Raw genomic sequence first — 16,827 nt, 5'->3', positions numbered from 1 at the left:
CCTACCGACATCGAGCAGGACCCAATTTCACGGAAAACCTACCGACATTGAGCGGGACCCAATTTCACGGAAAACCTACCGACATTGAGCGGGACCCAATTTCACGGAAAACCTACCGACATCGAGCGGGACCCAATTTCACGGAAAACCTACCGACGTCGAGCGGGACCCAATTTCACGGTATACCTATCGACATCGAGCGGGACCCAATTTCACGGTATACCTACCGACATCGAGCGGGATCCAATTTCACGGTATACCTACCGACATCGAGCGGGACCCAATTTCACGGTAAACCTATCGACATCGAGCGGGATCCAATTTCACGGTATACCTATCGACATCGAGCGGGACCCAATTTCACGGTATACCTATCGACATCGAGCGGGATCCAATTTCACGGTATACCTATCGACATCGAGCGGGATCCAATTTCACGGTATACCTATCGACATCGAGCGGGACCCAATTTCACGGTATACCTATCGACATCGAGCGGGATCCAATTTCACGGTATACCTATCGACATCGAGCGGGACCCAATTTCACAGTATACCTTCTGGCATCGAGCGGGATCCAATTTCACGGTATACCTACTGGCATTGAGTGGGCCCTAATTTCACAGTGTACCTACCGACATTGAGCGGGACCCAATTTCACTGTATACCTACTGGCATTGAGTGGGCCCTAATTTCACAGTGTACCTACCGACATCGAGTGGGACCGAATTTCACGGTATACCTCCCGACATCAAGCGGGACATAATTTCATGGTATACCGACAGACATCGAGTGGGACTGAATTAGAAGGTGAACCTACTAAGATCATCACGTGAACCCAAATTACACAGTTAACCGACTGCCATAATCGAATGGGCCCGAATTACAAGGTGAAACTGATATCATCAAGTGGCCCTTCACCACCCATGTATGGTGGGGTTTGCCGAGCAGGGTTTTATTGGGTGGCATGATGCACTTGGGGGACTTTTCAAAACAGGTTTTGCTGGAAGTGATCGAAGGTCTCTCGGTGGATTGGTTTCACACTTCGATGGGTAGTCTGCGCTGGCCGTGTCACGACTCGGCCCACCATGCCAAGCATGACCAGGGATTTGTCCAAAAACCAAGCCCGTGCACAGACAGCTTATACCCTCCGCGTTATGTAGCCTATACCCTGTGACGCACAACACAGTTGTGCTTCGAGTATTACATGAGCCTGCACCCGAACACCACACAAAGCATCAAGCTTGTAGTAAACTCTGCAGTTCATTCAATTCCATTTGCCTTGCACCTGCCAGTGTACAAAATGTGTTGTGTGGCTATCTAGTACACAGAGATGTAATATAAATGTTAAACTCTAGCTACGGCAGAGAGAAGCCTTCGTCATAGAGTCGATCACAATGAATCATACAACCTCCTTAATGTCTTCAGAAACCTACCGAGAAATCAAGATGGAAGCAGCGTAGCTCGACACATCCAGTTGCAGAACGTACAACTAAATGCAACACACGCAGGCAAGATGATTAAAATAAAAAAAAAATTTTTAAAGATGACAATAAATCACAAGCACAATCTTATCAAAATGTATCTTCCCAGTTTCAGGAAATATACCAATAATGGATAAAATGTTGCTGAGGGAATGCGAAAGGGTAAGATGTGCTTGAATACTGCACTCCCACCTGTGAAACACAGGTATGACAAGGCTTTCAGCGTATCATGACCGGAGGACGAGTTTCGACCCCATCAAAACATATCGCACTGGCCTGTTATCCAAAATCCTCCTGGAATATTTTACAAAGCACTTTACCATTTATCAAAGTACAAACACCGAGTGGGGAAGCTGTACCTTTGCAACATTCAGAATGCGGTCCATGAGGGTGGGATGCGCTCCATCGGGCGTTTCAGGGCCAGGCCGTGCAGCGTCGAAGCGAGCCAAGTCAAAGGGAACGAGTACAAGCATGCAGAGCCAGAGGAGCAGAATGTAGTGCACTTGCCAGCTCTGCACAAAGACATAACCTTGAGGATAAATTCAAGTCCTTAGTGAGGAATACTTCAAAAACCTTCACCACCGCAACATGTGCTCATGGTGGTGGTCGGTGGAAAAGAGAAACATACCTCTTTCGTGCGGCAAGGAACACGTGGAGCACATTGCATTTTGCTTTGCGAATAAACGTGAGCTCAAAGCCTCCTAATATTGGTTTATCACATGGAAACTTATACATGGGTGGCCATTTGACTCATCAGGCATGTGACGTAGCCACGTGAGCACTCTAAGCCACAGCATCTCCAGTAGTCCTAAAATGGTGAACCAACAGTAAGAACTTGGAACCAATGATACCAGCACACGATGACATACTTTTTTCAAAATAGGTTGAGATCAGGATCAATAAAATGAATGCACATGGGATGTTGGAGAGCTAGTTTTACATCCCCAATTGAAGAGTAGCATGCTTCATGATTCAGCAATCACTTCTCCCACTTTCATTAAATGACATTTTACAACGTTTTAGGCTCGTGGAGGATCCGCAACACAAATCACATATATACGTGCAGACAAACACTGTACACGACACAATTTGCACCGGACAACTTCAGAAAAACAGCCACTGAGCGTGGCTGAAGTGATTGATGCAGCTTCCTGGGGTACTCCGGGTAACGGTGACACCATCTTTGCAACGTCACTTTTCTCTCCACACTCAGCAAGGCAATTGAGGAATTTTCTCCTCTCCATGAAAGCCAACCAATGGCATTTATCCGTGCTCCATCAATATCCTCTAAGTGCTGAGTGTCAAGCAAGGAAGCAGCAAGTCCAATTTTTTCGTCCTTGGTAAGACTCAGCCAGGGTTGGAATCGAACTGCCGACCGACCAGACGCAAAGCTGACACACTCACCATTACGGCACCGAAATGTACCAGAATAGCCGATCTTAAATACACTCTATCAGGAAGCAAACCCAGAGAAGACACCTCAAAGAGAGTGAACATCCTGCCACACCAAAACAACCTCAATTCCTTTGGCCAAACAAACCCACCATGAGAAAATTTACACGCACCAGCGAACGAGAATGACAAATCTTATAATCAGCCTTTATTTATTGTCCTTCAAACTAGTGTGCGATTGCAAAGGTGAAAATTTTCAGGAACAAACCCTATCAGGAACGCTTTAGAACTTTGGACACGAGGTGTGTGTGTGTGTGTGTGTGTGTGTGTGTGTGTGTGTGTGTGTGTGTGTGTGTGTGTGTGTGTGTGTGTGTGTGTGTGTGTGTGTGTGTGTGTGTGTGTGTGTGTGTGTGTGTGTGTGTGTGTGTGTGTGTGTGTGTGTCTATTCTAATCTAAAGGGGTCCTGTTGTCATAATATTAAAAAAATTGTACCATTTGAAAGCTAATCCATGTTCTTTGAACAAAAATTTGTGTCACTGAAACCACAGAGGTACCCATTTTTCCAGGAGAGAAGAGCAAGAAGCAAGACTTAGATCATTATAGTGGGTGGTTCCAACAATATGACAGCACAAACGCTTCTGAATAAAGTGTAACAGACATGGAAAGAGCATATATATTATATATATATATATATATATATATATATATATATATATATATATATATATATATATATATATATATATATATATATATATATATATATATATATATATATATATATATATATATATATATACTAGCAATACCCGTGCACATGCATGGGATAGCAGAACAACATAGCTGGTAGCAGAGGACAGATCGTACACGGGGAATGACAAAAACACGCATTGTGCAAAATGCAAGTGGTACTATGGAACGCCAAGACTTCCCAAACATTGTCGGCCTGTCCGCTAAGTGCCACAGCAATTTCATAGGGATCGTGTGACGGTGAGCCGAGTTTTTAGTGTGCAAGCTTGGTATTATATATATACTAGCGATACCCGTGCACATGCATGGGATAGCAGTACAACATAGCTGGTAGCAGACGACAGACCGTACACGGGGAATGACAAAAATACGCATTGTGCAAAATGCAAGTGGTACTATGGAACGCCAAGACTTCCCAAACATTGTCGGCATGTCCACTAAGTGCCACAGCAATTTCATCAGGATCGTGTGACGGCGAGCCGAGTTTTTAGTGAGCAAGCTTGGTATTATAAGTTTATATATATATATATATATATATATATATATATATATATATATATATATATATATATATATATATATATATATATATATATCATTGAATTTTGGTTCACGAGTCAGGAAGTGACCACTATATTCGTTATTGGTGTGTCTCTGTCTGTTGGGAAGTCGATCTCGTCGAAAAAAAAAATCTCAAAAAAAAATTTTTTTGAGATTTTTTTTTCTTCCCTTATTATCAGTATTTCCATCGATATGTTGGGTTGTCGATCCAGTCGAAGAAAAAAAAATTCAAATTTTTTTTTTTGAAATTTGATCGACCCTTATTATCAGTATTTCCGTCGATATGTTTGCCTGTCCATCCGTCCGTCCGTCTGTCTGTCTAGTGCTCCGTTAATACAATGGCGATTTCGATGAAACTTGGTTGGTAGGTTCATACCATGACCTGGTTCATACCAGTTGTGTACAAATGAAAACCGTTGCTATGGACACCACCGTTGCTGAGCAACGGGACTTTGAAATTTTTGAAAAATCATAAAAAATTAATTTTTTCGAAAATCAAAAATCGGGCCACGAGCGACTGTGGGCAGTACATTCAGCCATATTTTCAAAAATTTCCAGCCGGATCCTATGAAAACTGTCGGAGAAGATAGACTTTGAATGAACCCTGGTCGAAAACAATAAAAAAAACGAAGTTCGTGATATCTCAGAGACTATGAGTCAGATATACATGAAACTGGTATGGTAGGTTCAATGTATGTCCAAGTTATGTGTGAGAAAGAACCGTTGCTATGGACCCCTCCATTGCCTAGCAATGGCCGAAAAACCTCTAAATGTGGGGGTATTTTAACGAAAAAACAATCTGCAGCATTAACCCTTGAAGCAAGAATCATGAATTTTCTTGTGCTTAATCCTCAGGTCATTCCCCATCGAACGGGCCCATTGCGTCAGGTTCTATTGGGTAGTCGACTACCCATGTCCGCCTACCGGCTTGTCTGTCTGTCCCGAGCATAGCTCCGTGGGTTTTGATCTGATCCTGATAAAATTGTGGTGGGAGGTTTATATCATGATCTAGTTGTGTTTTCCTGAGAATGGGCATGGTGCGCCCATTATGGGTGGAGCTCCGCCCAAAAAACATGTTTTTAGGGGGTAGCCAATTTCAATTGAAATCTTCTCCGAGGGGGTTTGTAGAATCTGACAGGGGTTTCGGAATTTGGTTAGCCCAATGGCACCTGCATAGCCCCACGGAGCTCGATTTTTCATTTTCGTCCCAAGGTCAAGGTCACAAGATCACGAACTTAGAAAATTGCGAATTTGACGTAAAAATCATACGACCGCCCAAACTTTGAGAGCTTGGATGACAATATTTTGAATGCATAATCTTGAGGTCATTCCCCACCTAAAGTCTTGAAACCATTTTGCTCTATCTGGAACACCTTGCCCGTGGCGCCCCCTTCAAGTTTGTTTTTACACTGATTTCTTAAAAGTATGGATAATCCGAGGAGTGCGAAATGCCATATAGCCGATATGACGTTATATTGTTCCTGCAATGTTCCAGAGGAAGTTTTGCACCAAAGGTAATCCTTGACCTTTGACCTTTAAAGTTCACAAAGGTCAAATTTTCAAAGTTGTGGGAATCGAACCGGGTTTTCGACCTTCTTCGACGAACTAACTCCAATAAGCTATAGCACGTATCCTGTTTCCTTATTTTAATGTCCACGACATTGTTTTGTGACCTTTAAAGGTTAAGAAAAAGGTCACATTTTTAAAGTTGTTGAACGAAACCGGGTTTTCGACATTTTGCAGCTAATAACCTGTCACTCGTATCACATCATGTTGATCATTTTTATAACTTGGTCAAAAATTATCACATTGTCTCATCCTTGACTTCTGAAACCATCTACATCGTCAAATACCGCTCGTGAACCATTGTCGTCTTCAGACTTGTTTCATTTATTTTCAGATCAAATTGACCCCAATAATGGCAGAAGTACGGCTAGCTTTTGAAGAAAGAAAATTTTTCATAAAGTGCTACTGGCAGCACGAAAACATCATGGAAGTGCAAAGACAATTTAGAAGACATTTTCACAAAGATCCACCAACGCGACGCACCATTGCTCGCATCCGAGATAAGTTTGAAACAGATGGAACTGTGCATGACGTCCATAAGGAGCGTTCAAGAAGACCCAGGTCATCAACCACCCCCGCAAAGGAAAATCAATTGCTGGAAACCCTCCACCGATCCCCACGGAAATCTGTACAACAAATGGCTCGTGAGACAGGAATCCCAAAATCAAGCACCCATCGCATTTTGAAGCGAATTAATTGGAAAAATTACATTCCAAAATTAATCCACGCTGTAAATGAAGACGATCCTGACCGGAGAGCTGGATTTTGTGAGTGGTACCTGGGCAAATGGGAAGAAGATGCAGCATTTCCATCCAAAATTGTTTGGAGCGATGAGGCCAGATTCAAGTTAAATGGCTCAATTAACCGACACAATTGCACCTACTGGGCTCCTGAAAATCGGCATGTTACTATGGAACACCATTTAAAAACTTACCAGGGGTTACTGTGCGGTGTGGGATATCAGCATGGGGCATCCTGGGGCCATTCTTTTTTGAGCAAACTGTCACTGGGGATGTTTACTTAAACTTGCTGTAGGAATTCGTCGGTCCACGTGTCAAAGAGATATTTGGTGACGAAGAGATTTACTTTCAGCAAGATGGAGCACCTCCCCAGTATCACCGTGATGTAAGGGCCTATCTCGAAGCAACTTTTCCGAATAGATGGATTGGGCGAAGAGGTAGTGTTGAATTCCCTGCGCATTCCCCAGACCCCACTCCAATGGACTTATTTTTTTATGGGGATATCTCAAAGATAAGGTTTACGGCTCAAAGCCAGCAACAGTCAATGAGCTGAAAGAGGAAATTGAAAGACAATGTCTTGCAGTTCCAAATGAAATGCTTCGTAACGCTGTTGAATCCATTGGTCCGCGTTATCGGCTGTGTTTGGAACGTGATGGTCGTCAGTTCGAACATTTGTAAACATGCATTTATCCATTTAACCATTAATCTTGTTTCTAAGTCAATAAACAACGCATTTATTATCATTTAAAGAGAGAATACATTTTTTTGGGACAATATATATATATATATATATATATATATATATATATATATATATATATATATATATATATATATATATACATATATACATATATACATATATATATATATATATATATATATATATATATATATATATATATATTGTTACGGCTGTGGAAATTCGCAATACACCATAAAGGGTCCTGAGATCAGTTATGACGATAAGTATATGTGTAGTTAGATTTCCCCACCGTTGTTTAGAGGGGATTTCTGTGTTCACCAGGCTGCGACCCTTTGAGATAGCCGTTTTTCTTTTCTCTGTCATTATTTTGGACCAATCATCCCCCAACAACCAAATCGCCACCACCAACACCATTCCCAAACAACTACAACTCAAACACCACCACCTTCGCCTCTTTACCTCCACAACTCCACAACTCCACAACTCCACCCCGCAAACATCGCTTCACCGTCATTCTCAAACCACGCCCGCCAACAACCAAATCGCCACCACCAACACCCTTCCCAAACCACCGCAGCAAACTCCCACCACCTTCACCTTTCTACCGAACGTTGTGCCATGGGTTGTGAATGGGTTCCTTTCGCCTCAAAAAGCGGATCAGGAATGATTCACGCCCACTTTTCATCCATCTAATGACTGAGCATCAGGTGGTGTAGCCACGCCTCCGAACCCGCTGTGATCCACAAATTTGCATATACGCCCCTCCCCCAGCCTATATAAGCGCGAGCACGGCGCAGCTCGCGGCAGTCAAGTCTGGAGTCGGTGGAGTGGAAGTCAAGCAGTGTCGGCGGGGCAGTCAAGTCGAGCGCAGTGTCGGCGGGGCAGTCAAGTCGAGCGCAGTGTCGGCGGGGCAGTCAAGTCGAGCGCAGTGTCGGCGGGGCAGTCAAGTCGAGCGCAGTGTCGGCGGGGCAGTCAAGTCGAGCGCAGTGTCGGCGGGGCAGTCAAGTCGAGCGCAGTGTCGGCGGGGCAGTCAAGTCGAGCGCAGTGTCGGCGGGGCAGTCAAGTCGAGCGCAGTGTCGGCGGGGCAGTCAAGTCGAGCGCAGTGTCGGCGGGGCAGTCAAGTCGAGCGCAGTGTCGGCGGGGCAGTCAAGTCGAGCGCAGTGTCGGCGGGGCAGTCAAGTCGAGCGCAGTGTCGGCAGTCAAATCGAGCGCAGTGTCGGCAGTCAAATCGAGCGCAGTGTCGGCAGTCAAATCGAGCGCAGTGTCGGCAGTCAAATCGAGCGCAGTGTCGGCAGTCAAATCGAGCGCAGTGTCGGCAGTCAAATCGAGCGCAGTGTCGGCAGTCAAATCGAGCGCAGTGTCGGCAGTCAAATCGAGCGCAGTGTCGGCAGTCAAATCGAGCGCAGTGTCGGCAGTCAAATCGAGCGCAGTGTCGGCAGTCAAATCGAGCGCAGTGTCGGCAGTCAAATCGAGCGCAGTGTCGGCAGTCAAATCGAGCGCAGTGTCGGCAGTCAAATCGAGCGCAGTGTCGGCAGTCAAATCGAGCGCAGTGTCGGCAGTCAAATCGAGCGCAGTGTCGGCAGTCAAATCGAGCGCAGTGTCGGCAGTCAAGTCGAGTGCAGTGTCGGCAGACGGTGGCAGTGTCGGTGCGGCAGTGTCGGGAGACGGAGCTCGAAGCCGATGGGAAAGGCAGACAGGGAGCGCTGGAGAGAGCTCACTGGCCACGCCAAGGGCACGAAGCCAGGCGCAGCTACGCTGACATCGCGGCTTGCCCGCCATCGCGCCACGAGGGCACGGGTAAGACCCTTTGGTCTCGTGGACCTGGCCGCTCATCCAGGTTCCACGCACATTTGGTCCACGAACCTGTCTGCCACCCTTGCCTTTGCTTTTTGTGTAGATGCATGTGGTGGCACCATCTTATAAGTAGAATTGTCTAAGTGTGCGTGTGAAATAAAGCCTTTATTCGGTAGTAACTGCCTTTGCTTGCTTTCACTGTATACGTGCCTGAATTACTGTATGGCTGTAAAATCCGTGCTTGTCTGAGTGTGCAATAAATGTGCTTGTTGAACTGTTCCCAGTTTCGTTGCGTCCTTTCCTTTGTTTGAAAGTTCCATCTTGCATCACGGAAGGAATTGGTAGAGGGGTGTAAGCACCTGGTAAATAATCACGTCCGTCAGGGTTGGCGATAACACCGCTCGGTTATCACTGAAGCACGGAACGGACCGCTTTAGCGGTTAGTGTCCTCGGCCGGCTAGCGGCGAGATACGATTGCCCGGTTAACTACCCGCGCAGGTACTTATGTAGGTCGACTTTGGCGAACAACCCCATCCTGCGCGGGTGGCCGATTGGCACGATTGTGGTGGGGTCGAAAGACCCACCCGTGACTAGCTCCTGGCGGTAGTTCCAAGGAGGGTCACGACTGAATTGTCCGTTCCGGTGGGCGACGCGGTCGCGATTTGAGTTGCGTGGCCGATCGCACGCCGGGCGGACCGAAATTCGTAACAATATATATATTTATATATATATATATATATATTTATATATATATATATATATATATATATATATATATATATATATATATATATATATATATATATATATATATATATTGTTGTGGTTACCAAATTCGCAAACCACCATTCAGGTCCCTTAGGTGAGGTATCTCGGTAAGTGCATGTGTAGTTAGGCCCAAACCCGTTGTCTAGTGGGAATACATGTCATTTATGCGTGCTGCGACTCTTCAGGATAGCCGTTTTTCTTTTACTATCTTTAATTTGGACCAACCGCCATGATTACCACCACAATCACAACATCAACCACCAACCACAACGCTGCTTCACCACAACCGCCACGACCTACCCGTCACACCTCGCAGCCGTAGCATCGCCACCGTTCTTGCCCCGCTGTGGGTGCCGGTGTTGGACTCGTGCAGGGCGCGCGTCGAACAGCGTGTACAAAATCACGGATTTTGTGCTTCAAAAACGGATCAAAAACGACACACGCCCACTTTTTGCCGTCCAATCGGTGAGCGAGGGGCGATTTGGCCCCGCCTCCAGGGCGATCGATATATGCAAATTTATGGATCAAAAAGCCTTCACGCCCACTTTTTCTCGGGCCAATGGGGAGCGAGGTGAAAGGTCGAAGGGAGGGGGTAAAAGATGAGAGGGCGAAGTTACGGGGCGGATAAAAGGACCGTGTTCGTCAGTCCAGGAGAGTCCAGAGGCGGAGAGTCGAGAGGCGGAGAGTAGGAGAGTAGGAGAGTCGGAAACAGAGTCAAGACTTCGCGGGCGGTGGAGCTGCTCGTCGTGTGCGTTGGAGTCGGAACGGAGGGGACAGAGCTGTGGAAAGGCGGCGACACCAGACGAGGGGGTGCTCGCGTCGTGCAGGGAGCTGCACCCCAAGGAGGCCGACAGCGCGACCTGGCCGAGGTGGAGACGCTCGTCGCGGGGCAATAAAAATCCTCTATACCCCGAGCATCAGCAACCCCCTCCTGTTTCCCCCCGCGCTGAGATAGTGCGACCAAGGGGGCCCCTTTCCCACCCCCTACCAGACACCGCCCGCGAGGCCCGCGGAGTTGAGGCGCCATCGCCGCTCCGCGTCTCATCACCAGACGGGTAGGCGCGACCCGGTCTCGGCCTCAGGCCCGCCTCATCCTTGAGGGTATTCTTTTCCTTGGTTTTGGGTATGTGTTGGCGGCACCGTCTGTGAAGTAGAATTGTATAAGTGTTGCCGTGTGCTCGGTAGTCGGTATTAGCTCTGCATTGTGTTTTCGCTTTTATATTTGCTTTTTGTGTAAATGGAATTGTGTTTTTCTTTTCTGTGTGCTTTTGGTGGAATTGTATATGTGTGCTTCCCGTGTGCCGCGAATAAATGTGCTTTGTGTTGAACTGTTTCCCGCTTCGCTTCGTCATTTCTCCCATTGAATCCTCATCTTGCTTCACGTAAAGGGTTGGTAGTGGGCTGAATACGCCCGATAATTAATCGAACCGTCGAGGTCGACGATAACACCGCTCGGTTATTCTGATAGTACGGAACGGGTCGCTTAAGTGGCCCGTGTCCGAAATCGACCTGCGGCGAGGTGCGATCGCCCGGTCTACCCTCCGCGTGGGTACTTAGGTAGGTCGAATTTGGCGAGCAACCCTATCCCACGCGGGGGCTGATTGGCTCGATCGCGGTGAGACCGAAAGGTCCACCCGTGACTGGTTCCCGGCGTTAGTCCGAGAGGGTCACGACTGGATTGTCCGTCCGGTGGGCGACGTGCCGCGATTCGAGTTACGTGGCCGTCAGCACGCCGGCGGGCGCGAATCCGCAACACTGGTGTCAGGTCGTGCGATACAAATTCATCGCCCTCCTCGCGGCACTGGTATTGGAGAACGGGACAACGGGCTCTCCTGTCTCCGGCTAAATTCACGGGAATCGGTCCAGGGGTGAGAGAAGCGACCCCCGATTCCCTCCAAATTACGAGCGAGCTAAATTAACCCTTCACGAGAAGCAAGATGGCGTCTCAAGGCGAGCGGGAGCCGGGGGTATTAGAAATGGATGTAGAATGTGTAGAATCCATGGTCCAGGATGGAATCCCCGAGCAGGAAATGTTGATTGTGCAGGAACACGGACTCGCCCAACTGAACCCAGAGCCCGAAATAGGAGCGGCAGCGGCCGCGGTGTATGACACCTCCCCTTCCCCCCTCCACCAAAACCCTTCCCCAATCCCTGCCGAAACGGCTCACCCAAGCGCACCCGACATGGCCCAGCTATGCGCCATGCTGGCGGCAATGACAGCGAGGATGGATGCGAATACACAACAAATGATCGAAAAGATGGATGCAAACACAACTGAATTTATAAACAAAATGAAAAGCATGAACGAAAAGATCGATGCGAGTACACAGCAAATGAAGGAAGAAACGAAAAAGCTCCGGGGTGAGACGCAGAACATGGGCCGATGCCTGCAGGCGGGCATGAAGGCCGTGACCAGGGAGCTGGGAATGGCGACTCCACGTGTGGAAGCAAACGAGCTGGAAGGGGGTGCAACGGCTGACAGGCCCACGGTGGAGGCGGGTAAAAAAATAATTCGGGGGGCGTGTTGGGCGAGGGTCGTGACAGAGGAATCGACGGTGACCAAAAGGGAAAAATTAAATGGGGAGACCAAAACGTGTGAGACGAGACACGAAATGACGACAAAGGAAATAATAATAGTTGAGACAAGGGAGGTAAAGGGTGAAGAGTTGGCAGTGACGGTAGCCGGGAAGGGAACGATAGAGGAGAGACTACACGGTGAGGACGGGGTAAGTGACGCACACACACACACACGGAGGTAGTGGAGGACAATGGGGGTGAGCTCGCGGAGCGTGTGGGGACTCAGTGCGAGCACCTGGATGGCCTCCTCCATGAACGAGAGGAGGGAGTATGCCCCCTTGAGGCGAGTCACGACCAGGTGAGTTCGGTCGTGCTTTGCGAGGTTGAGGGGAGGAGTGCTGTGGACAGGTGCACTGGGAGCTTGGGGGGTATAGAGGCCCCGGAGACCCTTGTGGGGACACGAATCCCCAGTGTGGTTGTCCCTGTGTGTGTGGTGCAAGGTGTGAGTGCGGAACCGTGTGTGGAAGCGACCCCGTGTGTGAGTGGTGTGGTGGCGATGGAGCCAGAGTACGTGCTTCCCAGCACGCCGTGCGTGGGTGAGGCACCGTGTGTGAGTGAGGCCGTGTGGGTGAGTGAAACGGCCAGTGTGAGTGAGGCACCGCGGGTTAGTTCCCCCGCGTGTGTGGGTGAGGCACGGTGTGTGGATGAGGCACCGCGGTTGAGTGCCCCCGCGTGTGTGAGTAGTATGGTTTGTGTGAGTAGTGAGGCACGCGTGAGTGAACGGCCGTATGCAAGGGAGACCGTGTGTGTGTGAGAGCGGTATGTGAGGGAGATGTCGGGTGGCATGCGGGAGCACGCAGCCGCGTCTCCCGGTGTGAATGTGATGGAGTGGACTGTGTGCGTCGTAACACGCAGGTGTGCGTGGGTTGAATGGCGACGACGGAGACGGCGACAGAGGAGAGAAAGCCGAGTAGCGGCTGTAGTTGTTTCGGGGACCGTGCCGGGTTCGCCCAGCAGTGAGCACGCGGTTCGTGCTGTGCAACGCACGAGACCACCACGTGCTCGCTTGCGAGAGTGAAGTTCCGGTCCGGAAACGCACGCGGTGGATTTGCCGATCCCGCAGACGGACAAAGTTTAGGCAGGTAAATTGATTTGGACCGGACGGGTTCTCCACGCGATCGTGTGTGTTAAGCTCCAACGGGCAAAGCACATGTGTTCGCGTGGGGAACCCCTCGAGACGTGGGGCTTGTGTTTTTTTTATGCGCACGGTGACGTCATGGCTGCACGTGTGGTTGGAATCTGGCAGGAGGGGTATCCCGGCCGGATGGTACCGTCCAAGGAGGGACGAGGTACACGTGCAGCTGCATGACGTCACGGGCAGGTGTAAAGTGCGCGAGCTCTGAGTTGCCGCGCAGGTGCTGCGCATAAAAAAAAAAAGAAAACAAGCCTCACTTTCAGGTGCACAGGATTCCTGGGCAAGGGGTGGAGACCCCCTTACCTGGGCACAGGATGGAAACTAGTTAGGGGGAAGGGTTAGCTTAGTTAGACCGACTCCATGGGGCAGGGGTAAGTCCTCATGGAGTCCGTGGAATGGATTAGTTAGAGGGATTGTAGCCAGATTTAGGTTGGGAAATAAAATGGGATTATTTTGAAGACAGAGACAGACTTTGGATGTGTAGCGGTGACGTAGCTTAGCTACGTAGGTTAAAAGGAACGTGCTATAGTGTAAGGGACGACGTGGGAGCACGAGTTAGTTAGGGGATGTAGTTAGGAGGATGGCAGAGTTCAGTGGTGTAAGAGTTGGAGAGTTGTGAGGTGAGTACATGGTGAGTGAGTGAGGCCAGCGGGTCTGTGTGTATGGAGTGAATGGGGAATGCATGGTGCGATGAGTGATTGGGGGGAGGAGTGACTCCCGCCCAAGGGACCCCCGGGGTCAGAGTAAATTGAGTTAGCTGGGTTAGTCAAATTGAAAAATGGAGGTCGTTTTGTTGTTGGTGGGAAAGTAGGCTCGAGACCCATTTGGAGGGGTGCAGGAGCCCTGTTGACGGGCTTGGGAGCGTGGCTGCGAAAGGTGAGTATCGCTGAGTGGGTACCCCGGGCACCAGGCTAGTCGGCCGCGGTAGGCCATGGGCCCATGGGGGGCCGGGATAGAGTAGTGGGCACGGGTGCGCCTGCCTGGTGCGGGGGCCCGGGGCGCCATTAGCCGCGTGGGCAGTGTTGTGGGCACGGGTGACCCTCGGAAAGGGGCCCGGGAGGCCGGCCTGCCACGTGTGCGTTTCAGGGGAGGTGCCATGGGGGGCACTCCCCGGTGTTAGGGAGCTGGTAGGCTCGGAGGCAGTGTAGTGCCCGGGGGTGCCATAGCGGGAGATTCGGCAGAGGGTCGTGCCTGCCAAAGGGAGCCACGTGTCCCAGCCAGGAGACCGTGTGAGGGCACGGAGAGAAAATTGGGGGGCGAGGCCCGAAATTGTGAGGACACCAACACAGGCGACGGGAATCTGGGTTGTGAGAACCAATAGTTTAAGCGAGAGGCGCTTGTTGAAAGCCCCGGGGTAGTTTAACTGTTAAATGGATAGGGTAGATTAGGAGATGTACCCCTCCGCACCATCCATCCCCTCGCTCTCGTTGTGGGCCGCTGGACCCACTTTGGGTTAGATCGCCGAACTCTGGGGAGGCCATTCTGAGGCTTCGTTGGGCCTCGACACAGGACGCTAGCTCTCCCTTATTCCCCTCCGGGAAGGGAACGTAGGGGTTGGGAGTAGGCTAGGTAACAGGATAGGTTAGCCGAACAAAGACGATAAAGGGGGTTAGGGGACGATTTATAGAGGGGAAGTAAAAATAAAAACAACAAAAAAATAAGTTGGGGCTAAATTGGGGTTTGACAAATTAAGGGAGTGGGTATGTACAGTGACAGGCAAAGGCGATAGGTTGGGAGGGAGACAGGTAGGTAGGTCCGAGCCCACCTTTCAAGTGGCCAGCACCACCGCACTCCCTCCACCAACCTCCACTGAACGGCAAAGACTGGCCAGCTTCATCGGCTGGCTGTTTTTCTTCAAGGCCTGTGCCGGCCAACTTCATCGGCAGCTGTTGTTTTGCTGCGAGGCCTGTGCCGACTGGATTGTCTGCAGCTGCTTTGCTGCAAGGCCTGTGCCGGCCCACTTCATCTGCCGGCTGCCTGTTTTTTTCTTCAAGGCCTGTGCCGGCCAGTTCATCTGCGGGCTGTGTTTGCCTGCAGCGGCCTTCTTCTGCAGGCTGTGTTTGCCTGCTGCCTTTGCCATGCCATGCCCACTGCCCACGTTCACCAGCCCCGTTCAATTTTGCTTTGCCCCCCCCCCCCCCTGTTCATTGCCATGTGCGCCAGGATCCGCAAGGCAACAGTTTGCAAGCTGCAAGAACTGCCCTGTTGGCAGCTACAACACGGGCCTGCAGTGGCGGCCCGTGCACCGTGTTTGTGTTCATCCATCCATTCGTTGTGTTCATTGCGTGTGCCACTTGAGCTGGCACGGAGACTGCGTTGTGCAGCCCATGCACCGTTGTGGTTCACTGCGTTCAGTTCAAAAGGGAAGGCCTTGGACTGCGTGTGAGCAGCCAGCCACGTTCCCTGTCACCTGCATTGTTTGAGCCAGAGACTGCATGCGAGCAGCCTGGCTCCCTGTTAACTGCTTTCTTTTTGCAGAGTTCAATGATCCTGGGCCATGGTTTAGTGTAAAATTTGTAAGTTAAGGTTAAGATGTACTGTAAATATGAGTGCGCCCCCGGCATGTCTGTCCTAGCGCAGGCAATTTTATTTAAGTCGTCCGTATGAGTGAGTTTGTTTAGATAGTTACGCAGCCCTCAGGTTATTTATTTTGGGGACACGAATACCATGAATGTCGCACTCAGGGATCCGTAGGTAAAATGTACTAGGGGAAAACTACACATGATGGCACACGAAAATGACGACTCGGGACGAGTCTGTAAAAAGGGGAGGGGGTAGTGTTGTGGTTACCAAATTCGCAAACCACCATTCAGGTCCCTTAGGTGAGGTATCTCGGTAAGTGCATGTGTAGTTAGGCCCAAACCCGTTGTCTAGTGGGAATACATGTCATTTATGCGTGCTGCGACTCTTCAGGATAGCCGTTTTTCTTTTACTATCTTTAATTTGGACCAACCGCCATGATTACCACCACAATCACAACATCAACCACCAACCACAACGCCGCTTCACCACAACCGCCACGACCTTCCCGTCACACCTCGCAGCCGTAGCATCGCCACCGTTCTTGCCCCGCTGTGGGTGCCGGTGTTGGACTCGTGCAGGGCGCGCGTCGAACAGCGTGTACAAAATCACGGATTTTGTGCTTCAAAAACGGATCAAAAACGACACACGCCCACTTTTTGCCATCCAATCGGTGAGCGAGGGGCGATTTGGCCCCGCCTCCAGGGCGATCGATATATGCAAATTTATGGATCAAAAAGCCTTCACGCCCACTTTTTCTCTGGCCAATGGGGAGCGAGGTGAAAGGTCGAAGGGAGGGGGTAAAAGATGAGAGGGCGAAGTTACGGGGCGGATA

General features: G+C 49.7%; 1 protein-coding gene across 3 annotated transcripts in view; it reads right to left on the bottom strand.

Annotated features, from left to right (window-relative positions):
* The window catches only part of TBCD (tubulin folding cofactor D), a 181,980-nt gene that overhangs the window by 123,662 nt on the left and 41,491 nt on the right, over positions 1–16,827 (bottom strand). For all 3 annotated transcript variants that reach the window (XM_085861145.1, XM_085861146.1, XM_085861147.1), the window contains exons 5-6: positions 1,843–1,995; positions 1,436–1,491 (exon numbers count right to left, since the gene is read on the bottom strand). In XM_085861145.1, the coding sequence (XP_085717271.1) occupies positions 1,436–1,491; positions 1,843–1,995 (209 nt within the window). The remainder of the gene's footprint in view (positions 1–1,435; positions 1,492–1,842; positions 1,996–16,827) is intronic.

This window comes from Eptatretus burgeri, chromosome 17 (assembly GCF_056783735.1).
Source record: "Eptatretus burgeri isolate ZD-2024b chromosome 17, Ebu_testis_v1, whole genome shotgun sequence".
Classification (NCBI taxonomy): Eukaryota; Metazoa; Chordata; class Myxini; order Myxiniformes; family Myxinidae; genus Eptatretus; species Eptatretus burgeri.
The sequence above is the reverse complement of the archived record's forward strand: the minus strand, read 5'-3'. Positions and strand labels throughout refer to the sequence as shown.